At 39.9% G+C, this 20,718-nt stretch overlaps 2 protein-coding genes across 6 annotated transcripts; one reads left to right on the top strand and one right to left on the bottom strand.

Moving 5' to 3' along the window:
• Positions 1-3,021: 3,021 nt before the first annotated feature.
• LOC103445803 (uncharacterized protein At4g15545) lies at positions 3,022-6,711 on the bottom strand. Of its 2 annotated transcripts, none has more exons than XM_029110049.2 (10): positions 6,397-6,711; positions 5,661-5,729; positions 5,396-5,449; positions 5,185-5,236; positions 4,956-5,027; positions 4,437-4,694; positions 4,141-4,186; positions 3,974-4,052; positions 3,736-3,865; positions 3,022-3,350 (listed from the first exon to the last, which is right to left on the bottom strand). In XM_029110049.2, the coding sequence occupies exons 1-9, from the start codon at positions 6,709-6,711 to the stop codon at positions 3,773-3,775; spliced, it is 1,038 nt and encodes a 345-aa protein (XP_028965882.1). In that variant the 3' UTR covers positions 3,022-3,350; positions 3,736-3,772. The 2 variants fall into 2 exon arrangements, with proteins under 2 accessions (XP_028965882.1, XP_008383081.2); XM_008384859.4 differs by having other exon boundaries at positions 3,022-3,372.
• A 181-nt stretch (positions 6,712-6,892) lies between these two features.
• On the top strand, positions 6,893-20,665 carry LOC103445845 (peptidyl-prolyl cis-trans isomerase CYP59-like). Of its 4 annotated transcripts, XM_070807126.1 has the most exons (17): positions 6,893-7,241; positions 7,368-7,429; positions 7,796-7,902; positions 8,493-8,597; positions 8,729-8,846; positions 15,573-15,623; positions 16,258-16,349; positions 16,438-16,537; positions 16,773-16,895; positions 17,002-17,079; positions 17,173-17,219; positions 17,318-17,373; positions 17,667-17,707; positions 18,157-18,259; positions 19,351-19,486; positions 19,584-20,290; positions 20,375-20,665. In XM_070807126.1, exons 3-17 carry the CDS (start codon positions 7,805-7,807, stop codon positions 20,404-20,406), a joined length of 1,887 nt encoding a protein of 628 aa, XP_070663227.1. In that variant the 5' UTR covers positions 6,893-7,241; positions 7,368-7,429; positions 7,796-7,804; the 3' UTR covers positions 20,407-20,665. The 4 variants fall into 4 exon arrangements, with proteins under 4 accessions (XP_070663227.1, XP_028965878.1, XP_028965879.1 ...); XM_029110045.2 differs by having other exon boundaries at positions 19,584-20,665; XM_029110046.2 differs by having other exon boundaries at positions 7,170-7,429.
• The last annotated feature ends 53 nt before the right edge of the window (positions 20,666-20,718 follow it).

Below are 20,718 nucleotides of genomic sequence, written 5' to 3' on the forward strand. Positions count from 1 at the left end.
TCATCTTCAACATCTTATGCTTCCAGAGAAGATACCACATCTGCCTGAGGAACATATAGGGAAAGTGAGAAGGATACAAGGAAGCATGTGGAGACAAGCGTAACAGAACACATGCCAATACATCCACTACTTTGTCAACAGCAAAAGTATCCCATATCAGCAGGGTCGAACGTACTCTAGATTTGATGGACTTGTTTTAACCTTCAAATTCTTCAGTCGGCCTTATACTCTGGAAGAAACCAGAAAACCCTCCAGCCCAGTTCAAGAATAAGCCTGTGGAAAGTTACTTCTTCAAAAGCAAAAGTATCTCATATCATCTATTCTCCTTTTTCTTCTCTTTATCCTTCATGCTGCCTGCAAGATAGGGAGAATGAGAACAATCAGCCGGAACTCGAAATCAAACTTCTGATCTGGGACTGATTGCTTGGAGCTCTGATTGCTTACCTTGTCTGTCACCTCTTTCAGCAGATCTCCTAGCTCGGCGACTTGGGAGACTCCTACTACATGGTTTGTATCGCGCTTGACCAAGCCTGAAACTACAAGTAAGCTTCAAGTGAAATTGATACACTACCTTGTGCATCTCCACCAATTAAAGATACCACCCCCAGATAGAGGAAGAGTACTTCCAGAGAATATACCACATCTACCTATAAGACAGATAAGGCAAGTGAAGACGATACCACACTTCAGTACTTAGAAGTTTCGTGATTACGAAATCATTCTCCCACACTATTTCCTAATGTCATTTGTACTAAATCATTCACTTGTACTCACTAAAGGAGAGCTTGAACCTATGTACTTGTGTAAACCCTTCACAATTAATGAGAACTCTTCTAATCCATGGACGTAGCCAATCTGGGTGAACCACGTACATCTTGTGTTTGCTTTCCTGTCTCTATCCATTTACATACTTATCCACACTAATGACCAGAGCAATTTAGCGAAGATCACAAACTTAATACTTTCTGTTGTACCAAAATCCCACTGATTTTGTGCATCAACAATCTTTAAGTCCTTACCTTTTTGCGTTGGTAATGGATGAGTTAACATGATATATTCAAGATGATATTTCGTGGTGTATGCTTTTCGCAAACGATATAGTGTTGATAGATGAAACTCATGAGGGGTAAATGCGAAGCTTAACCTTTGGAGAGAAGTGTTGGAATCTAAAAGTCTTCGCCTAAGCCGATCAAAGACAGAATATATGGAGTGCAAGTTCAGTGCAAATAGAGGCCAAAATGAGTTAGAGGTGAAGATTGGAGATCAGGAAATACCAAAGAGCGACAATTTTCGCTACCTAGGATCTATCTTGCAAAAGAACAGAGAATTAGGTAGAGATCTCAACCATAGAATACAAGCTGGATGGATGAAGTGGAAGAGTGCATCCGGCGTGTTGTGTGACCGTCGTAGGCCACTAAAGCTCAAGGGAAAATTTTATAGGACGACAATAAGGTCAGCGATGCTGTATGGCACATAATGTTGGGCGGTGAAGCATCAACACGTACACAAAATGGGTTTGGACATGTGCAAAGAAGGTCTCCTGACGCTCCGGTTCGAAGATGTGACTACAGGATAGAGGTTCAGGGCCGAAGGAGTAGAGGAAGACCTAGGAAAACTTTGAAAGAGACCCTAAGAAAAAACTTAGAGTACTTGGATCTAACGAAGGACATGACACAAAACCGAGCACAATGGCGTTCTGAGATTCATATAGCCGACCCCACTTAGTGGGAAAATGCTTTGTTGTTGTTGTAATAAAGTTACAGGTAAACTAAATTTGTAGATAAAATTTTGTAAACTAAATAACATAAAAATTGATAAATTGATTAGGACTTAGACGTTAATAAACGTACTCATTTCTATTGGTGACACATCATTTAGTTTGCAAATTTAGTCTACAAATTTAGTCTCCCTAGCATATCACCCTAAAGTTATTCAAACAATAGGCTACACTTGAGCCTTAATTTAAATTAAGAGGCGACCAACACAAACTTAAAGACATTAAGAGAACACACAATTCTAGCCAACTTAGTTGCGGCATTAGAAGTATTTTACATGCACCCAACTAGCCAAAAGCTTGCGAACCCCAGATTGTGGAACAGTGAATAACACTTTATTCCCTTTGTCTCAATTTTACGGCATGCACTCACATGTTTTCATTACTTTAAGCTTTGTACTTGGCTTAATACGAAAAGCAGACAGAAAATACCGCTAATGCACGCACATCTTGGATCATATAATCAACTCAGGGCTAAAAAAAACATTACATCAAATTATCACCACAGGATCACGACATGGATTCGAGATAACCAACCATTCAAATCTAAGTAACTCAAATCTAATAGCTCCACACGAAATGTTCACGACCAGTTAAAACGTTGAGATGTAGATATTATGCTATGCTCTTGGAAAATTACATACATCCCAAGTCACTACAGCTGTTCAAAGAGACAAACTATAGGAGATGCTTTTCCCAGTTTCTGTGCCACATTGACTAGGAACTTATTCTACAATCTACACTGATCATCAATCCCCTCGACAGTTGGTAACAACTCAACATTATCATGCAGCTCAAACACATTATGCAGCATAATGGTGATAAATGTGAGTGGATATGACGATGACCAAACAAAACAAGGACTAAGGCCTGGTTTGGTACTGAGGTGATTCTAAAAAAAAGCGAGTATCAAAAAATACTAAGAGCTTTTTTGTGTTTGGTAAACATTCAGCTTCAGCTTTTTTTCACAGTTTTGGATGAAAAAAAGCCAAAAACACAAAGCTGCAAAACCCAACTTTGAAAAACCGATTTTTTTTCACATCTGTTTTACATAAAAGTTTACCATGCACTATAATATTTTTTTTTTTCAAAAGCACTTTTACAAAAAAAATTTACCAAACACTTTATTTTACAGCTGCTTATTCTCACAGCACAGCAGAAGCAGCTTTTTTTCAAAGCACAGCAATACCAAACCAACCCTAAATTTGCACGGTGGTTGAACTAATTTAAGAAACCACATAAACTAGTTAGATATTGCAATTTTCAATCTAATAAAGAGAGCTCCAACTTTACATCCAAGGTCAACAAATGACAACCGCAAAAAGGTAATGTCAATTAGTTCTGTTTCAAATGAACAAGCAGGTATAATCTGAACGATAAAGCAATTATTTACATAGCATACCTGCATTCTATGACATTCTCAAGCCTACAAAACCTTACTCTAGTTTGCATGAACTCAACTCGATGTTGATTACATCTCAAAAATTGATATGCCTCAGAGGACAACCCATGGACCTTCCATCCAAAGGACCAAAGTAGCCAAGAACAAGCTCAACCCACAGCCTAACAAAGGAATCTGCGAACAACTTTTGCACAACCTGTCAAAAAGAACTTGATAGTTTGTCTTCATTGACAGGGCCCAATGATGAACTCAACATACAGGATAATTCAGAAGGATAAACATCGGTGGTGTATTTTTAAAATAATGAAAACTCAAAGGCATAAAACCCATCACTTATGGATTTCACGACTTAGAAAAGTCAAAGATAACTGATTTTTGTTATTAAGGGCCCATACATTGTCCATTGTCACATGTCAATTTGAGGCATAAACGGTGTGCCATCTCATGCAACTCATAACAATGATGTCTGGAGCCCCATATTGTATATTTTACATCAATATGGCTAGCATGTGCACACACAGATATGAAAGCAGAGAGAGAGAAACTAAGGTAGACATACCGATTATTATCAGTACCAAGCAACTGTAATGTAAATGCTAGTGTATATTGCGGTTAAGCAGTCCTTGGAATGATAAATAAAGATCTTTGTTATCAGTCCCGAATATTTCTTCTGCTTTCCTTAAAGTTTCCTGAAAAAGATATGTACACAAAATTTTAACTACTTTGGTAAACAATGGTCTTCTAGATGTTTAGTTGTATCATTTGGTAAACCATCAAACAATTGACTAGTGCTTTACCTCTCTGGTTTGCTTATGAGCATTTAGTTCCTTGATGTTAGCCAGAAATGCACTGAACTGCTCATATGATAGACGGCTCCTGTATTGCAGTATATTTAGATCAGTCTATGAAGGGCCATACGAACAAATCAGTAACAGTACACAGGAATTGCATTAATTGTACCAACCTGGCTTGACGAAAGAACTCTTTTCCGTCAATTCTAGGAGTACGCCCTACCAAATTTGCAATGCAGAAGATGAAGAGTTTTAATTCCAAAAGATAATTCAACATAGTAGAAGAGAGTGTTCATATACTTTTATCAACAACTGACTGTTGTACAGACAGACGCAGAAATTTTTACTTTTGGAGTAAGAGGGGGGAGGGGTTGGTTTCGAGGCATAATCCCATATTTGTGGCAAATGATAAAACAGGCCACAGAGAACCAGAGATTCCCAAATTCAGATGAAAGAACGAATTCCAAACCTGAATGTGAACGTCCACGAGGTGGAGAGTTTGCTGCTGATGACTGCTGGCTTGACGAGTACCATGAAGAAAATGAACTCCGTTCTTTATAGGCGGGTTTTTGGGGAGATGTGGCACCAGAGGATTGCTGAGGAGAAGAAATGGCAGAATACCCTCTAGGTGACCCACTTGTGGAAATAATCTTTGGAGTTCCAGTTGGAGTAAGCCGCGGAGTGATATATGGAGTCAGAGAAAATCCTTGACCAGAATTCTTCAAGGCTGTCAATGAGTTTCGGTAAAAAGAATAACTGAATAATATTTGAATCTGCTACTTCATAATAACAAATTGAGATAATTTAGGTAGAAGTACTAGGAAAAAAATTCATTAATCACCCACCTCATGGTCCTCATATGTTCATATGTTCTTTTCTAATGCAACAAAAAATATACCTCGGAAATGTATTTTGCAATGTTACTTGTTCTAACAGGTAGCACACAGGCAGGATAGAGGTCCATGGAGGGTAGAGTCAGACTATATACCTTCATCAGTTGCTCCCTTATCTGTGGAACCACTTGAGGAATATTGTCCAGTGTAGACATTTGTCTCCTCATCTGTAGCAGAACAGAGAAACAATCCATGTTAACCGCCAAATGAAAGGAAATACAAGAAGCAAAGTTAGAACCTACACCATTGGGGAAAAAATTGCTAAACATCATTGATTTATTGCAGAAAACTATGGAGCACTTCATCAAGTCAAAGATACCGTACCCTTTTCAGGATATGCCTTAGGAACTGTGCCAATATCAACAGTTTCAGCTGGCTATAAAACGGAAAATATAGCGAATGAGTTGAATAAAGAAAAAATAAACAAGAATACAAAGATCCACATGAAAACCTCCATCACTAGAAGAAAAATAACAGACTTAGATTTTCCAAATATATAATAAGAAACCATAAGCGGATAAGCTGAAGTGCTTACGGATCCGTTATCATCATTCAGTGACTGCATTAGTTGTCTCTTAAATGTCTCCAACTGTTAACAGGGATAAAAAAGTCAGTCCATAGGTTAACATGCTACAAGAATGAAAATACGTTTGCAGTATAACGATAGGTGGAAGGATGAAGGAACAAGGAAATAAATTATGAGTTAACTTCAATTTCACAACAAGAATAGTGCATACATTAGGATATCCTTGAACAACAAAGAAAAAAGCCTCATCCTTTAAACAAATAACAAATCGCACCTTTGCTAAATCACGGCTGAGCTTTTTTGTAGTCAATGCCAATGAATCTCGTTCCTTGGAAACCTTCAACTTCATAAACAACAAGAACGTAACAAAGTCACAACTAATGCAAGTTTGTTTCAACATGAAACTCAAAGGTGATGCACCATTCATTGCCGAGGATATAAAGTTTGCGAGGAAAAAAGATGCACAAATCTTGAACAGTACTATTCTTTTGTTTCTAGAGACAGTAATACAGCAAAAAGATGCATCCGCCTTACCGACTGTTACAACAAGTTGATGTAACTCTGATAAATGCATTAGTAAATTACTACCTCTTCAACAAACCAAATCCAAAGAAACTCATGTGCATGTTTATTACAAACAATAAATGAATTCTAACAATTCCGACCAATTCACTCCGCAACCAACCAACCAAAAACTCTGACCGGAATCAAATTCAGAGGCAAGGTCTTACATTTCGCGGATACTAATTTTTTGGTCAAATCACTTGATGCTAATTGAAAAGGATAGACGACTACTGTGATAACCCTCAACCACCTTCCTTTCCCCACGCCCAAAAGACAAAGAAAGATTAAATTTTCTTCCTTCTCTTAAACTTCGATCAATTTTCAGCAGCCAAAACAATACATAAAAAAAACAAAAATTTTGGGGGAAAACTCCTAAATTTCAAATTCAAAAGACAAAAGCAGATAAATTTTTAAAAAAACGGAAAATTGGGGGTTGAAATGCTTACATTCTCATCCAGGGCAATTCTCAGGCGAGACTCAGCCTCGTGGTTGGCGTGCTGGAGGCGGGAAACCCTTTCCTCCAGCTCAAACACAACCCTATCTTTGTCCTGGAGCTTCTGCCTCATTTTCCCCATCTCAGACTCCAGCTTCGAAACCCTAGACGCTATGGCCATGGACGTAATCTTCCGCGCCAGATCCAGCTGGTCGTACGGGTCGCTCGGTATAACCGATAAGATCTCGTCCGGCAGCTGAAACTCCAGCCCCCCGTCACCCCCACCACCACCGCCGACGACGACAACGGTTCCACTGCCCTGCGACATAGCTGACTCCTCCTCCTCCTCCTCCGACTCTCGAATCTTCGCGCGGTGGTTGCGGTTGTTGGCTTAATTTCGATTGAATTTTCCTTCTTCAAATATCACATTGGGTGCAACGGCAATTATTATTTATTTTTTTATTTCATTTTATTAATTTTGAATAAATTCCCACCCTCCGGCCTTTCCTTTTCTTTTCTTTTTTTATTTATTTCTTAAATTTGTTTCCTTTTTTTCAGCACAATTTTTGCCTTTTCGGGGTCGCTGTCTTATTTCGAAATTTGCGTTGGGTTTCCCTCCAAAATCCAAACAAACATTAGGCTTGAAACACATGAGCCCACTTGTATTGGGCCCAATAGTATTTGGGTTAAACACATAAGCCCAATAGTATCTGAGCCCAATACTATCTGGGCCCAATAGTATTTGGGTTAAACAAAGCTTTTTATATTTTGGCCCCAAATTAAAACAAACTTTGTACCCAGACCCCTCTCTCTCTCTCTCACTGTTCCAATTGCTTGGGACGTAGCTCGAAGAATCGAGTGAGTTCTTCAGACCCCCCCATTTCAATCGTAAAATTTCCCGCAAAATTTGTGTTGCTTACCTGTTGAGGGTTTAGGTTTTATCTTATTCCTCATTTCTTCTCCTTCTCTGTCGTTACATCGCAGAAGGATTACGGGAACATCACTTCAATCTTCAATCAGGCAGCTTCAACGAAGGAAATCGAAAGGTTTGTAAGAAACCCAACTGTTATTTTTCGATTTAAAGGATCTTTTTTCAATGTGGGAGGTCAAAGCTATAATCTTTTGGGGTTTCTTTTATTGTAATGCAATATTGGGTTGTTAGAGTTTCAATCTAATATCAAGGTAATGAATTTTTTCGGGTTTGTTTTCGATATGTAAGTGCTCAATTTCTGTTCTAGAATGAAAAATTGAAAACATATTAGGAAATTAATTATCGAAAGCGTAAGTTTCGGATAAAATTTGGCCCAATTTGAATTTTTCGGCTATATGTAGTGTGATTTGCATCAGTAGGTTTTCAGCTTAGCTTCAATTGTTATCGAAAAACACGGATTGAAAAGATTGGTTGAATGCAGTGAGAGACCATGTCAGTGCTTATAGTGACAAGCTTAGGAGAGATAGTTGTGGATTTGCATACAGACAAGTGCCCTCTGACTTGTAAAAACTTCTTGAAGCTCTGCAAGTAAGTCTATCTTCACTCCTAATTACCATCTAATTAATCGTGTTAAAATTTTTTAGTTTATGTTGTGTTGATTGAGGGCATGTCTTTGTTATTTCAGCTAAAAAGTAAGAAGCTTTGCAAATAAATTAATAGTTATGGCCTGAGTTTCCTTTTTATTGGGTCAAATTTCGTATATTTTTTGAGCAATCAACAATCTTTTTTACTTCAGCTATGGATATATGAAGTTTGAGAAAGTAAAAGTGGGTTAATGTTGATTTCTTTTTTTTCTTTTTTTCTTTTTGTTTTTTTTTTGTTTTTTGTAGAGGATTTTCCAATATTTGTTGAGTTTTGAGATTCTACTCGGCCATGTTCAATTACTAGGTTATAGTGTGAATTGCTTACACATTTTTACAGATATTTGTTGATTTCATAAAGTATCTTACTTGCCTCAGAATTTTTGGTACACCATTGTTATGGTTCTTTGGAATTGAATTTTTATTTAGAACCTAGCTTAATTATGAATCAGTGGTTTTGTAGTTTTTATTTCTATTTTAGAATATCATCTCATTACTATTTTTTGCCTCTTTTTTTTAACCTATATATTGATTCAGGATAAAGTATTATAATGGGTGTCTTTTTCACACGGTTCAGAAGGATTTTACTGCACAGACTGGTGACCCAACCGGAACGGGTTCTGGTGGCGATTCCGTCTACAAGTAAGGAATCTGCACACTCTGTTTCGCACTATGCATATCTCACATAGAATCTTTTAGTTATGCTGAAATATTTAAATGTTTTTCTCTTCTGTCTACTCTTGAACTCACCTTGCACCATGTTCTACCTTCAGATTTTTATATGGTGATCAGGCGCGCTTTTTCAACGATGAGATTCATCTTGATTTGAAGCATTCTAAGACAGGCACGGTTGCAATGGCTAGTGCGGGAGAGAATCTCAATGCTTCTCAGGTATAAGATTATTGCTTTGCTGGTATAAGTTTGTTTTCCCTGCATTAATCTTATTGAGAATAGGGTTTCATTTAGTTGAGTTGTGTATTTTTTTAAACCTTGAGGAAAGGGGATCGTATAACTTGTAAGGATTGCAAAGTTATACCAGGAGAGAGCGTGGCTAATCAACATCACTTGTTGGTGATGGATGTACATATCAAAAGAGTGAGAAAAAAGAACAAGACTTGGAAGTGCCCAAGGACTAGATGGTGGAATCTAAAAGAAGAAAAACAAGCCATTTTCAAAGAGAAAGTAATCACCCAGTGTGTGTGGGATAGAGAGGGGGAAGCTAACCAAATGTGGGATTTCATGGCTAGTTGTATCCGAAAAGTAGCAAAAAAGGTATTAGGAGAGTCCAAGGGCTTTGCCCCACACCAAAAGGAATCTTGGTGGTGGAATGAGGAGGTACAAACAAAGGTGAAGGCTAAGAAGGAATGTTGTAAAGCCTTATACAAGGATAGGACCGATGAAAATGGTGAAAGGTATAGAAAAGCGAAGCAAGAGGCGAAGAAAGCTGTGAGAGAAGCTAAGTTAGCGGCTTATGACGATATGTATAAGCGATTAGATACTAAAGAAGGAGAGTTGGATATCTATAAACTAGCTAGAGCAAGGGAAAAGAAGACAAGGGATCTAAACCAAGTGAGGTGCATCAAGGATGAGGATGGAAAGGTTCTTGCTACAGAGAACGCGGTTAAAGACAGATGGAAAGGTTATTTTCATAATCTTTTCAATGAAGGACATGAAGGGAGTGCTTCTTTAGGGGAGTTGAGTAACTCAGAAGAGTGTAGAAACTACTCTTTTTATCGTAGAATCCGGAAGGAAGAAGTGGTTGTAGCTTTGAAGAAGATGAAGCATAGAAAAGCAGTAGGCCCAGACGATATACCAATCGAAGTGTGGAAAGTTGAGAGACAGGTATAACATGGCTCACTGACATTTTCAATAGGATTTTGAAAACGAAGAAGATGCCAAATGAGTGGCGAACGAGCACTTTGGTGCCTATCTACAAGAATAAGGGCGATGTACAAAATTGCATGAACTATAGGGGTATTAAGCTAATGAGTCATACAATGAAGCTCTGGGAGAGAGTCATTGAGCATAGATTGAGGCAAGAGACACAGGTTTCGGACAACCAATTCGAGTTCATGCCAGGGCGCTCAACCATGGAGGCAATCTATCTCTTACGAAGATTGATGGAAAGATATAGAGATGGGAAAAAGGATTTACACATGGTCTTTATAGATTTGGAAAAAGCGTATGATAGGATCCCAAGAGACATTCTTTGGAGGATTTTAGAGAAGAAAGGAGTACGAGTAGCATATATCCAAGCTATACAGGATATGTATGAAGGAGCAAAGACTGCCGTAAGAACTCATGAAGGACAAACCGAAAGCTTTCCCATAACTGTAGGATTACATCAAGGCTCATCCTTAAGTCCTTATCTTTTTGCGTTGGTAATGGATGAGTTAACAAGAGGTCGCACTTGGTGCGATGGCAAGTGCCTTCGCCCATGAGCGGTAGGTCTCGGGTTCGAGACTTGGGAGCAGCCTCTCCATAAATGGGGGTAAGGCTAGCCGACATTCACCTCTCCCAGACCCTGCGTAAAGCGGGAGCCTTGTGCACTGGGTACGACCTTTTAATGGATGAGTTAACAGGACATATTCAAGATGATATTCCTTGGTGTATGCTTTTCGCAGACGATATAGTGTTGATAGATGAAACTCAGGAAGGGGTAAATGCAAAGCTTAACCTTTGGAGAGAAGTGTTGGAATATAAAGGTCTTCGCCTAAGCCGATCAAAGACAGAATATATGGAGTGCAAGTTCAGTGCAAATGGAGGCCAAAACGAATTAGGGGTGAGGATCGGAGATCAAGAAATACCAAAGAGCGACCGTTTTCGTTACCTAGGATCTATCTTGCAAAAGAACGAAGAATTAGATGGATATCTCAACCATAGAATACAAGCTGGATGGATGAAGTGGAAGAGTGCATCCGGCGTGTTGTGTGACCGCCGTATGCCACTGAAGCTCTAGGGAAAATTTTATAGGACGGCAATAAGGCCGGCGATGCTGTATGGCACAGAATGTTGGGCGGTGAAGCATCAACACGTACACAAAATGGGTGTAGCGGAGATGAGGATGCTTCGTTGGATGTGTGGGCACACGAGAAAGGATAAGATTAGGAATGAGGATATCCGGGGTAAAGTAGGAGTAGCCGAAATTGAAGGAAAAATGAGAGAAAATCGGTTACGGTGGTTTGGACATGTGCAAAGAAGGCCTACTAACGCTCCGATTAGAAGATGCGACTATGGGACAGAGGTTCAGGGCCGAAGGGGTAGAGGAAGACCTAGGAAAACTTTGGAAGAGACCCTAAGAAAAGACTTAGAGTACTTGGATCTAACGGAGGACATGACACAGGACAGAACACAATGGCGTTCTAAGATTCATATAGCCGATCCCACTCAGTGACTTGGATTTTCCAAGTCTCCAACCGAGAAGTTTTCCTCACTCGGGAAATTAAGGGAACACTACCTCAACCTACATGCTCCACTCACAAAGCTTCAACATACAAGCTTCAACAAAAGAAAATTCAAAGAACTTAGCGAAGAAGGCTTTGGTGTATTTAACACAATACGTTGAAATGAAGGAAAGCTTATTTATTGGTATCCCCGATAAGTTACAAATATGTACATATACTTGAGTCAAAATAAACAAACAAGAGGGAGCCTTCACAAAGGTTGCTTAGGAGAAGTCTCAGCAGTCGGTAGAGCCCCAGAAAGAGAAGGCACCGGAGGGGGATCATTCGGAGCCTCAGTACTGGACAGAACCCTAGAAGGAGGAGGCATCAGAGGTTGATCATTTGGAGCTTCATTACGCGGTACAGCCCCAAAAGACGAAGGCAATAAATGTCTTTGGAACAAACCCACAAATCTCTGATGATCAAGTAAAACCTGACCATCAGATTCCTTCATCTGGTCAAGCTTCGTCTTCATGTTTGTAGCATAGTCATGTGCGAGCCGGTGCAACTGTTTATTCTCATGCTTGAGCCCTCTAATCTCCTGTTTGAGACTCATCACTTCAGCCGCCAATGATTCAACTTGGCGGGTTCGAGCAAATAGGCGTTGGGCTATATTAGACACAGAACCTGCACACTGAACACTGAGAGCCAGAGAATCCTTAACAGCCAACTCATCAGACCGTTTGGAAAGTAGTCTGTTATCTTTGGGAGTGAGAAGGTTCCTAGCCACCAAAACGACGGTCGAAGGGGCCAGACATTTTCAAAGGTGTTGAAGAGAGAAGAGGTCGGACAAATCAAGATCTTAGAAGTGCAAGAATGGAGCTTCTACTGGTGGATATTCAAGTGTGCTTTGGAAATTAATGTCAACCCCTATAAAAATCTGCACTCGACGAAGCTTCAGAAATCGAAGAGGCGTTTGCTTTCTCAAAAGCTGGGCTGCTCAGAGACCACGAGGGTCGATCTCAGAAATCGAAGAGGCGTTTGCTTTCTCAAAAGCTGGGCTGCTCAAAGACCACGAAGGCCGATCTCAGAAATCGAAGAGGCTTGCTTTCTAAAAAGCTGGGCTGCTCAGAGACCACGAGGGCCGATCTCAGAAATCGAAGAGGCACCTACTTTTCCAGCCTTGTCAACACCTGTCACACACACACTCAGCTTTGCGGAAATTATGGCCATTCTGTCGAAGATTTCTGGCGAAGTAGAAAGCACATGAATCGTACTGTTCAATCACCCACTTCCCACACGCAACAGTAGCTCATGGGTACCACAGATAACTTTGCCAAAGTTCTCTGACAAAGTTGAGACACGTGAAGCTTGCAGCTCCCACTACATCGCTCTGACCAAGAAGGGTAAAAGAATAGCAAAGAAACAACATTAACAAAGTTTAGACACATAAATTTTGAAGGTCTAGCTACCATATTATTACCCACAAGGGTAAAGGAACAGTACCACTGCTGGATAATTGGAAAGTCCCGGTGTGTCAACCTATGTGCTTCATGGCAAGGTAGACTAGCAAACATGCCCAACCTTTACTCACATTCGAGAAAACACTCCCAACAAGATTGCTTGCTCCAAAATCGAAGAGGCACCGCCCTCCGAATCTCGAGAGCCAGACTCCCAACATGATTACTTTCTCAAAAATCGAAGAGAGGGTAAAGGAACAGTACCACTGCTGGATAATTGGAAAGTCCCTGTGTGTCAACCTCTGTGCTTCGTGGCAAGGTAGACTAGCAAACATGCCTAACCTTTACTCACATTCGAGAAAACACTCCCAACAAGATTGCTTGCTCCAAAATCGAAGAGGCACCGCCCTCCGAATCTTGAGAGCCATACTCCCAACATGATTACTTTCTCAAAAATCGAAGAGACACCGCTCTCCGAATCTCGAGAGCCAGACCCACAGCAGGATTGCTTTCTCAAAAATCGAAGAGGCATCGTTCTCCGAATCTTGAGAGCCAGATCCCCGACAGGATTGCTTGTTCAAAAACCGAAGAGGCACCACTTTCCCAACTTCAAGAGCTGGATCTCCTTGGATAAAGCTTGTCTGTAATCTTCACACGCAACATCAGCTTTCCAGATACCACAGACCACTTTTTCAAAGTGCTTTGACAGAGTTAAAACATGTGAAGCTGGCAGCTCCCACTACCGTGCTATGACCAAGCAGGGTAAAGGAATAGCATTATTACTTGATGTTAGGGAGACTCCTATATATGTCGACCTCCATCCCCAACGGACAGGCAGACCTGCAAAAATGCTCAACCCTTCCTCTTATCTGAGAGGGCACTCCCAACGAAGCCTTTTGAAATATTCAGCTTTCTTTCCCCCCGATAACACCTCTGTAAACAAGCTATACTAGAGCAAGAATATCTCATATCATCAGGGTTAAAAGCAAGAGTATCCCATATCATGCTTTTTCCTTGTCTTTTCCTTTGGCCTTGTTCTTACCTGCAAGACAAGGAGAAAGAGAGCAATCGGTCAGCACTTGGAATCAAGCTTCCAGCCAGGAACTGACTGCCTGGAACCCCTTACCTGATTACTTACCTGGCATTGCTCTCGAGTACTCATCTTCAACATCTTATGCTTCCAGAGAAGATACCGCATCTGCCTGAGGAACAGATAGGGCAAGTGAGAAGGATACAAGGAAGCATGTGGAGACAAGCGTAACAGCACACGTGCCGATATATCCACTACTCTGTCAAAAGCAAAAGTATCCCATATCAGCAGGGTCGAACGTACTCTAGATTTGATGGACTTGTTTTGACCCTCAAATTCTTCAGTCGGCCTTATTCTCTGGAGGAAACCAGAAAACCCTCCAGCCCAGTTCAAGAATAAGCCTGTGGAAAGTTACTTCTTCAAAAGCAAAAGTATCCCATATCATCTCTTCTCATTTTTCTTCTCTTTATCCTTCATGCTGCCTGCAAGATAGGGAGAATGTGAACAATCAGCCGGAGCTCTGATTGCTTACCTTGTCTGTCACCTCTTTCAGCAGATCCCCTAGCTCGGCGGGGACTCCTACTACATGGTTTGTATCGCGCTTGACCAAGCCTGAAACTACAAGTAAGCTTCAAGTGAAATTGATACATTACCTTGTGCATCTCCACCAGTTACAGATACCACCCCTGGATGGAGGAAGAGTACTTCCAGAGAAGATGCCACATCTACCTATGAGACAGATAAGGCAAGTCAAGACGATACCACACTCCGGTACTTACAAGTTTCGTGGTTACAAGATCATTCTCCCACAATATTTCCTAATGTCATTTGTACTAAATCATTCACTTGTACTCACTAAAGGAGAGCTTGAACCTATGTACTTGTGTAAACCCTTCACAATTAATGAGAACTCCTCTATTCCGTGGACGTAGCCAATCTGGGTGAACCACGTACATCTTGTGTTTGCTTTCCTATCTCTATCCATTTATATACTTATCCACACTAATGACCGGAGCAATCTAGCGAAGATCACAAAAAGTGACCGTTTTCGCTACCTAGGATCTATCTTGCAAAGAACGGAGACTTAGATGGAGATCTCAACCATAGAATACAAGCTGGATGGATGAAGTGTAAGAGTGCATCCGGCGTGTTGTGTGACCGTCGTAGGGCACTGAAGCTCAAGGGAAAATTTTATAGGACGGCAATAATGCCAGCGATGTTGTATGACACAAAATGTTGGGCGGTGAAGCATCAACACGTACACAAAATGGGTGTAGCGGAGATGAGGATGCTTCGTGGGATGTATGGGCACACGAGAAAGGATAAGATTGGGAATGAGGATATCCGAGGTAAAGTAGGAAGGAGTAGCCAAAATTGAAGGAAATATGAGAGAAAATCGGTTCCGGTGGTTTGGACATGTGCAAAGAAGGCCTACTGACGCTCCGGTTCGAAAATGTGACTACGGGACAGAGGTTCAGGGCCGAAGGGGTAGAGGAAGACCTAGGAAAACTTTGGAAGAGACCCTAGGAAAAGACTTGAGTACTTGGATCTAACGGAGGACATGACACAAAACCGAGCGCAATGGCGTTCTAGGATTCATATAGCCGACCCCACTTAGTGGGAAAATGCTTTGTTGTTGTTGTTGTTGTTGTTGTGTATTTTGTTAAACTTATGCTTTTTGGATGGTGAACTTTTCATTTTCAATAACATTGTGGTGATGCACTGATTACTTTTTTTTTTCCAGTTCTACTTGACATTGCGTGATGATCTAGACTATCTTGATGGAAAGCACACAGTAAGTCTCTAGTCCCATCTACCAATCTTTTAAAACTGTATGTCTTGGAATTTTGTTTACCCAACTTTGTCAACTATATGGCATATACGATAGTTTTCCCAGTCTAAATGTCTTCAAGAATATAATGTATAAAAAAATTAGCAATATTTCTTAGTTGCTACATCTGGTTGATAAATGCCGGGTAGTAGGAGAGGGATGTCAATTAACTGATGCACTGACTTAATGTGGAGAGTTGAAATTTTTTATCACCTTCCTATGCATAGGTGCTTATGAGTTTGTGTTTCATACGTGAGTATACGATTTTTCCTGTGCAATAGTCCTCTCTCTGATTGATGGGTTTACATGATTATCCTTCCTTGTGCTTTTATATAGGGTGTATTAGATATATCTATGATAGTAGATACCGTCTTCCATTAAAATATGTAAGCAGATGGTGTATGCATGTCTGGTGATTATTTAGTTTTTCTACCCCTAAATAACCCAAAAGAAAATGGATAATTATAGTCTTTTTGGTTTGGTAATTTCAAGTATAAGCCAAGCTACGTCTTCTCCCCTGCCTTCTGCTAGTAGGGATTTTTCTCTTTTGTTTTTTGTTTGATGTCCGGCATTACTCAAGGAATGTATGTTATTGAAGATTTTTGGTGAGATAGCAGAGGGGTTTGAGACATTGACAAGGATCAATGAGGCTTATGTGGATGAGAACAACAGACCCTTTAAGAATATCCGGTCAGTTCCTGTTTTTCCTTGCATATATTTTTCACTTCCTGCTTGTCTCAAGCTAGATTGACACTGTCATATTTATTTGTGTTAGCAGAATCAAACATACTTACATATTGGATGATCCTTTTGATGATCCTTCACAACTAGCTGAGTTAATTCCCGATGCCTCCCCTGAAGGAAAACCAAGGGATGAGGTAGTGACTAATTTCCATTGTCATTCCATATCTATCGGACACTCTGATATCCAAAATGAAGATAAAGATGAGAAATAAATTACTCATGACACTTGAAATCATGGTTGCGGATCTGTAGCATAAAGTTTGTTAATTTACAACCATTCCCAAAAGCTTAAGCTGTTTGGATACAAGCTAACCATTAATATACATTAAAAAAATTAACAATGGTCTTACTCATCTCCCTCTTGACTAGGTTGATGATAATGTGCGGCTTGAAGATGACTGGGTTCCTCTGGATGAACAACTAGGTCCACTAGAACTTGAAGAGCGTCTTCGTGCCAAAGACGCACATTCCAGTGCGGTTGTACTTGAGAGTGTAAGCACCTCAATCATAATCCCATTCTTCTAGTTTCAGAGTGTGCTGTTGTGCAATCACATGTTAATCCTCTTTTGCCATTTTGCTTGTCATATCTGTATAACAGATTGGGGATATTCCTGATGTTGAGATAAAACCTCCCGACAATGTGCTATTTGTTTGTAAATTGAATCCAGTCACTGAAGTAAGTAGCTCTCTTCTTTTCCCCGATTCCTCTTTCATGGTTTTAACATGCGGAGTGGTGCGTATAATTTTTGCTCTGGTGCTTTCTATGCAGGATGAGGACTTGCACACAATTTTTTCACGTTTTGGAACTGTTCAAGCGTAAGTATTGATCTTGTTTGTTAATTATTAGTAGGCTTTGGGGTTGGTGGGTTGTGGATTGCAAAGGTGTGTATGTAATGATATGTGAATGATGGCAGGGCTGATATAATCCGTGATTTCAAGACTGGAGATAGCTTATGCTATGCATTCATAGGTGAGTATATTATATTTGATTCCTTATTTTCTGTTTGTAGTAGGAAATACACCATCTCTTAACTGTTATGCTGGAAAATGTAGGGTTTTAGCACCTTTGTTTGATGAGTTCCGACCAAAATTTCTGTCCTTCTAAATTCTGTTCATAATTTAATGCTCAACCATGAACCTTAAGTACTATAACGCTCTTTGTCCTGCTTATGTTCTTTCTATTTAATCTCCTTTTAAAGTTTTTGAATGAATATTCACATTTCTGAGGACAAAACCTAATCACTATGACATTTGTAATGCCAGAATTTGAGACCAGAGAAGCATGCGAACAAGCATATTTTAAGGTACTGTGATCTAATATACATTTCCTGCTTCCATGCCTGGCAATCCTAGTTGATGCTCCGGCCATTTGATTCTTATTTTAGTTCTTAGCTGTAGTGAGTAACAACTTTTATAGAGTTCATTATGATTGAAATCTTGTAGTTATGATCATGGGGAAAAGAGAAACTTTGTTGCCCTACCAACAAACCCCTTTGACATTTTTCTGCTTTGCTCTATAGATTTAATATCCTTTCTGTTGCATTTCCACATGTATTTTTAAGGCATGCTCAGATAGTCCTTTCAAGTTAGGATTGCAAAAATTCTTGTTGCAGAGGTTACGTAAATCTTGCTGAATATTTTTGGCTTCTCATATGGATGCAGTTCCTTTAAAAAATAGAGTGCAATTATTTGAATATGTGCTATATATGAACCCATTTTGCTTTTCTCGTCTTATATGACTTCTTTTTGGTAGATGGATAATGCTTTGATTGATGACCGGAGAATACACGTGGATTTTAGTCAAAGTGTTGCAAAACTGTGGTCCCAGTACAGGCGCAAAGATCAAAAGGGCAAAGGTATAGATTTTGAAGCATGCGGAAAACATATATGCTTGGTTTCTTTTTGTCCATTTTTTCACTGTGTGCTCAGATGAAGCTTGTTTAATCAACTGCTATTCATAGGAATGTTTTGTACGTCTTTCTGTATGCTATTTTTTGTTCTGTTCAGTATGTGTTATTGTTCTCTCGTTCTTTTTTTATTTTTATGACTATCATAATCAGTTAGGCCTACCTGTGGCAAAATTGAAGTGGACCTATGAAAATCAACTTAGCCAACATATGGACTAGTTTGTTGTGCTGTGAAATAAATAACATTAACTTCGTATGTCATAGTTGTGAAAAATCGATTGTAGAAGTGACATATCTGTAATAGGTTGCTCAAGTGTGTTTTCTTGCATGATGGAATATCCTTCGGGGTCCATATCCAGAAGTTGTTTCATTCTTAGTAAAGGTCAATGTATCAGCCTAGTTGTTAGCGGAAAAATACAAAGCAAAATTATGTAAACTTCTAAATTTGTAAACTTCTAAATTGGAAATGAGTTAGTAATGTCTTGGATCAATCATCGTTTTAAAGGGGTAAGTTTCATGCAACTTATATTTGATTGATAACTACCTGAGTGAGTAACAGTTACTCTGCTGACAGATCAAAATAGATAAGCTTACATGCTCCAGGGCGCCTAGATGGTTTGGAGTTGGGTTTCTGGTCATGATTTTATGAGTAAAAGAATTCAAATACGGTAATTAAAGAGGAAATTGGATAAAATAAATGTTTTAGCAAATTCCTTGGATGTCTTTTTATTGGAAAGAATTTGCTACATTATCATTGGTGCGATGGCAAGTGCCTTCGCCCATGAGCGGTAGGTCTCGGGTTCGAGACTTGGGAGCAGCCTCTCCATAAATGGGGGTAAGGCTAGCCGACATTCACCTCTCCCAGACCCTGCGTAAAGCGGAAGCCTTGTGTACTGGGTACGACCTTTTTATCATTGGTTTTAGTAAAATTCCTGGATTTATCGTCAAAAAGGTATCCTGTATTTGAAATTGTATTGAATTTTTTATCCTCTAGTTCGAATACCTGGGAGTTTATCAAGTTTTATTTTTTGTGGCTGTAGGCAAAGGGTGCTTCAAATGTGGTGCACTTGATCACATTGCCAAGGATTGCACTGGTGATCCTGCCAACACACAGCAACCTCAAAAGTACATATTGAAGGATGATAATGGACAGCGTGGTGGCGGCAAGAACTCTAGGTTGGTAATCTTGCGTGCTCGCTCTCTCTCTCTCTCTCTCTCTCACGCATGTCAAACACACACGTTTTATATTTCTGATATGAAATGTTTCTTGTAGTTATGATATGGTATTTGATGGAGACACTCCGGAAACTCCAAGGCAAGAAAAGAGAAGTCAAGGTCACAATAATGACCACGGAGTTGAGAAACAAAGGATGAATAGGCGGAGTTCCAAGGAACCAAGGCATAGGGATCGAGAAAACAAAGACTCAAGTTATAGGGATAGGCACAGTGACAGAAGTAGAGGGTACAGAGAGGATTCAAGTCAAGACGGTAAAGCAAATCAATCCAGTGGAAGCAGAAGTGGTCGAGATCATCCTGAAGACGGAAGGGATAGAGATAGGCGTAAGGACAGACAAAGAGACACAGATGACAAGACAGATCAGCGTGAGAGCAGAAAGAGAGATGCAGATGATGGTATCTATGCAGACAGGAGGGGTGACAAAGACTATAGGAGGAGTACAGACAGTGATAGAGAGAATCACAAGGAGAGGCAGAGAAACATAGATAATAAGGTCGATCAGCGGGAGAGTGGAAAGAGATATGCAGATGATGGTGAGAGGGGTGACATAAATTACAGAAAGAGGAGTGCAGACAGTGATAGACTAGCGGGACGGAGTAGTGACAGTGGAGATTATAGAAAGAGCAGTGTAGAGAGGAGGGATGAAACAGAGTATAAAAAGAGATATGTAGATGGTGAACGTCGAGACAAGAGAGACGACCCAGTCCATAAGAAAAGAAGTGCAGATGTTGATGCCCATAGAGGTAGATATGTAGATGGTGAACGTCGAGACAAGAGAGACGACCCAGTCCATAAGAAAAGAAGTGCAGATGTTGATGCCCATAGAGGTACAAGGGAAAAAGAACATAGAAGGCGATGATGACATCTTGATCCCGAGAAATGGCACGAGATGTATAATTTTAACCTCCGAATGTTGCTTCAGACATGTTTTTCTTTTTGTAGGAGTGTACTTTTCTACCAAACAAATTATAGGGTTTAGGTCTGTGTCTGAAGCAAATTATAAAAAAATTGGATTTGGGATTTAGGTCTGTGTCTGAACTTTTGAATCAAATCACGGGGGAAGAATGAAATATCATGAACTTTTTTAACAGAGAAAGGAAATTGTGTTTGGTATTAAATTTTTAATCCCCGCCATTTAGAATTAAACACAGAATAATTATTAACACTGTAA

The sequence above is a fragment of the Malus domestica genome, chromosome 10 (assembly GCF_042453785.1).
Source record: "Malus domestica chromosome 10, GDT2T_hap1".
NCBI lineage: Eukaryota > Viridiplantae > Streptophyta > Magnoliopsida > Rosales > Rosaceae > Malus > Malus domestica.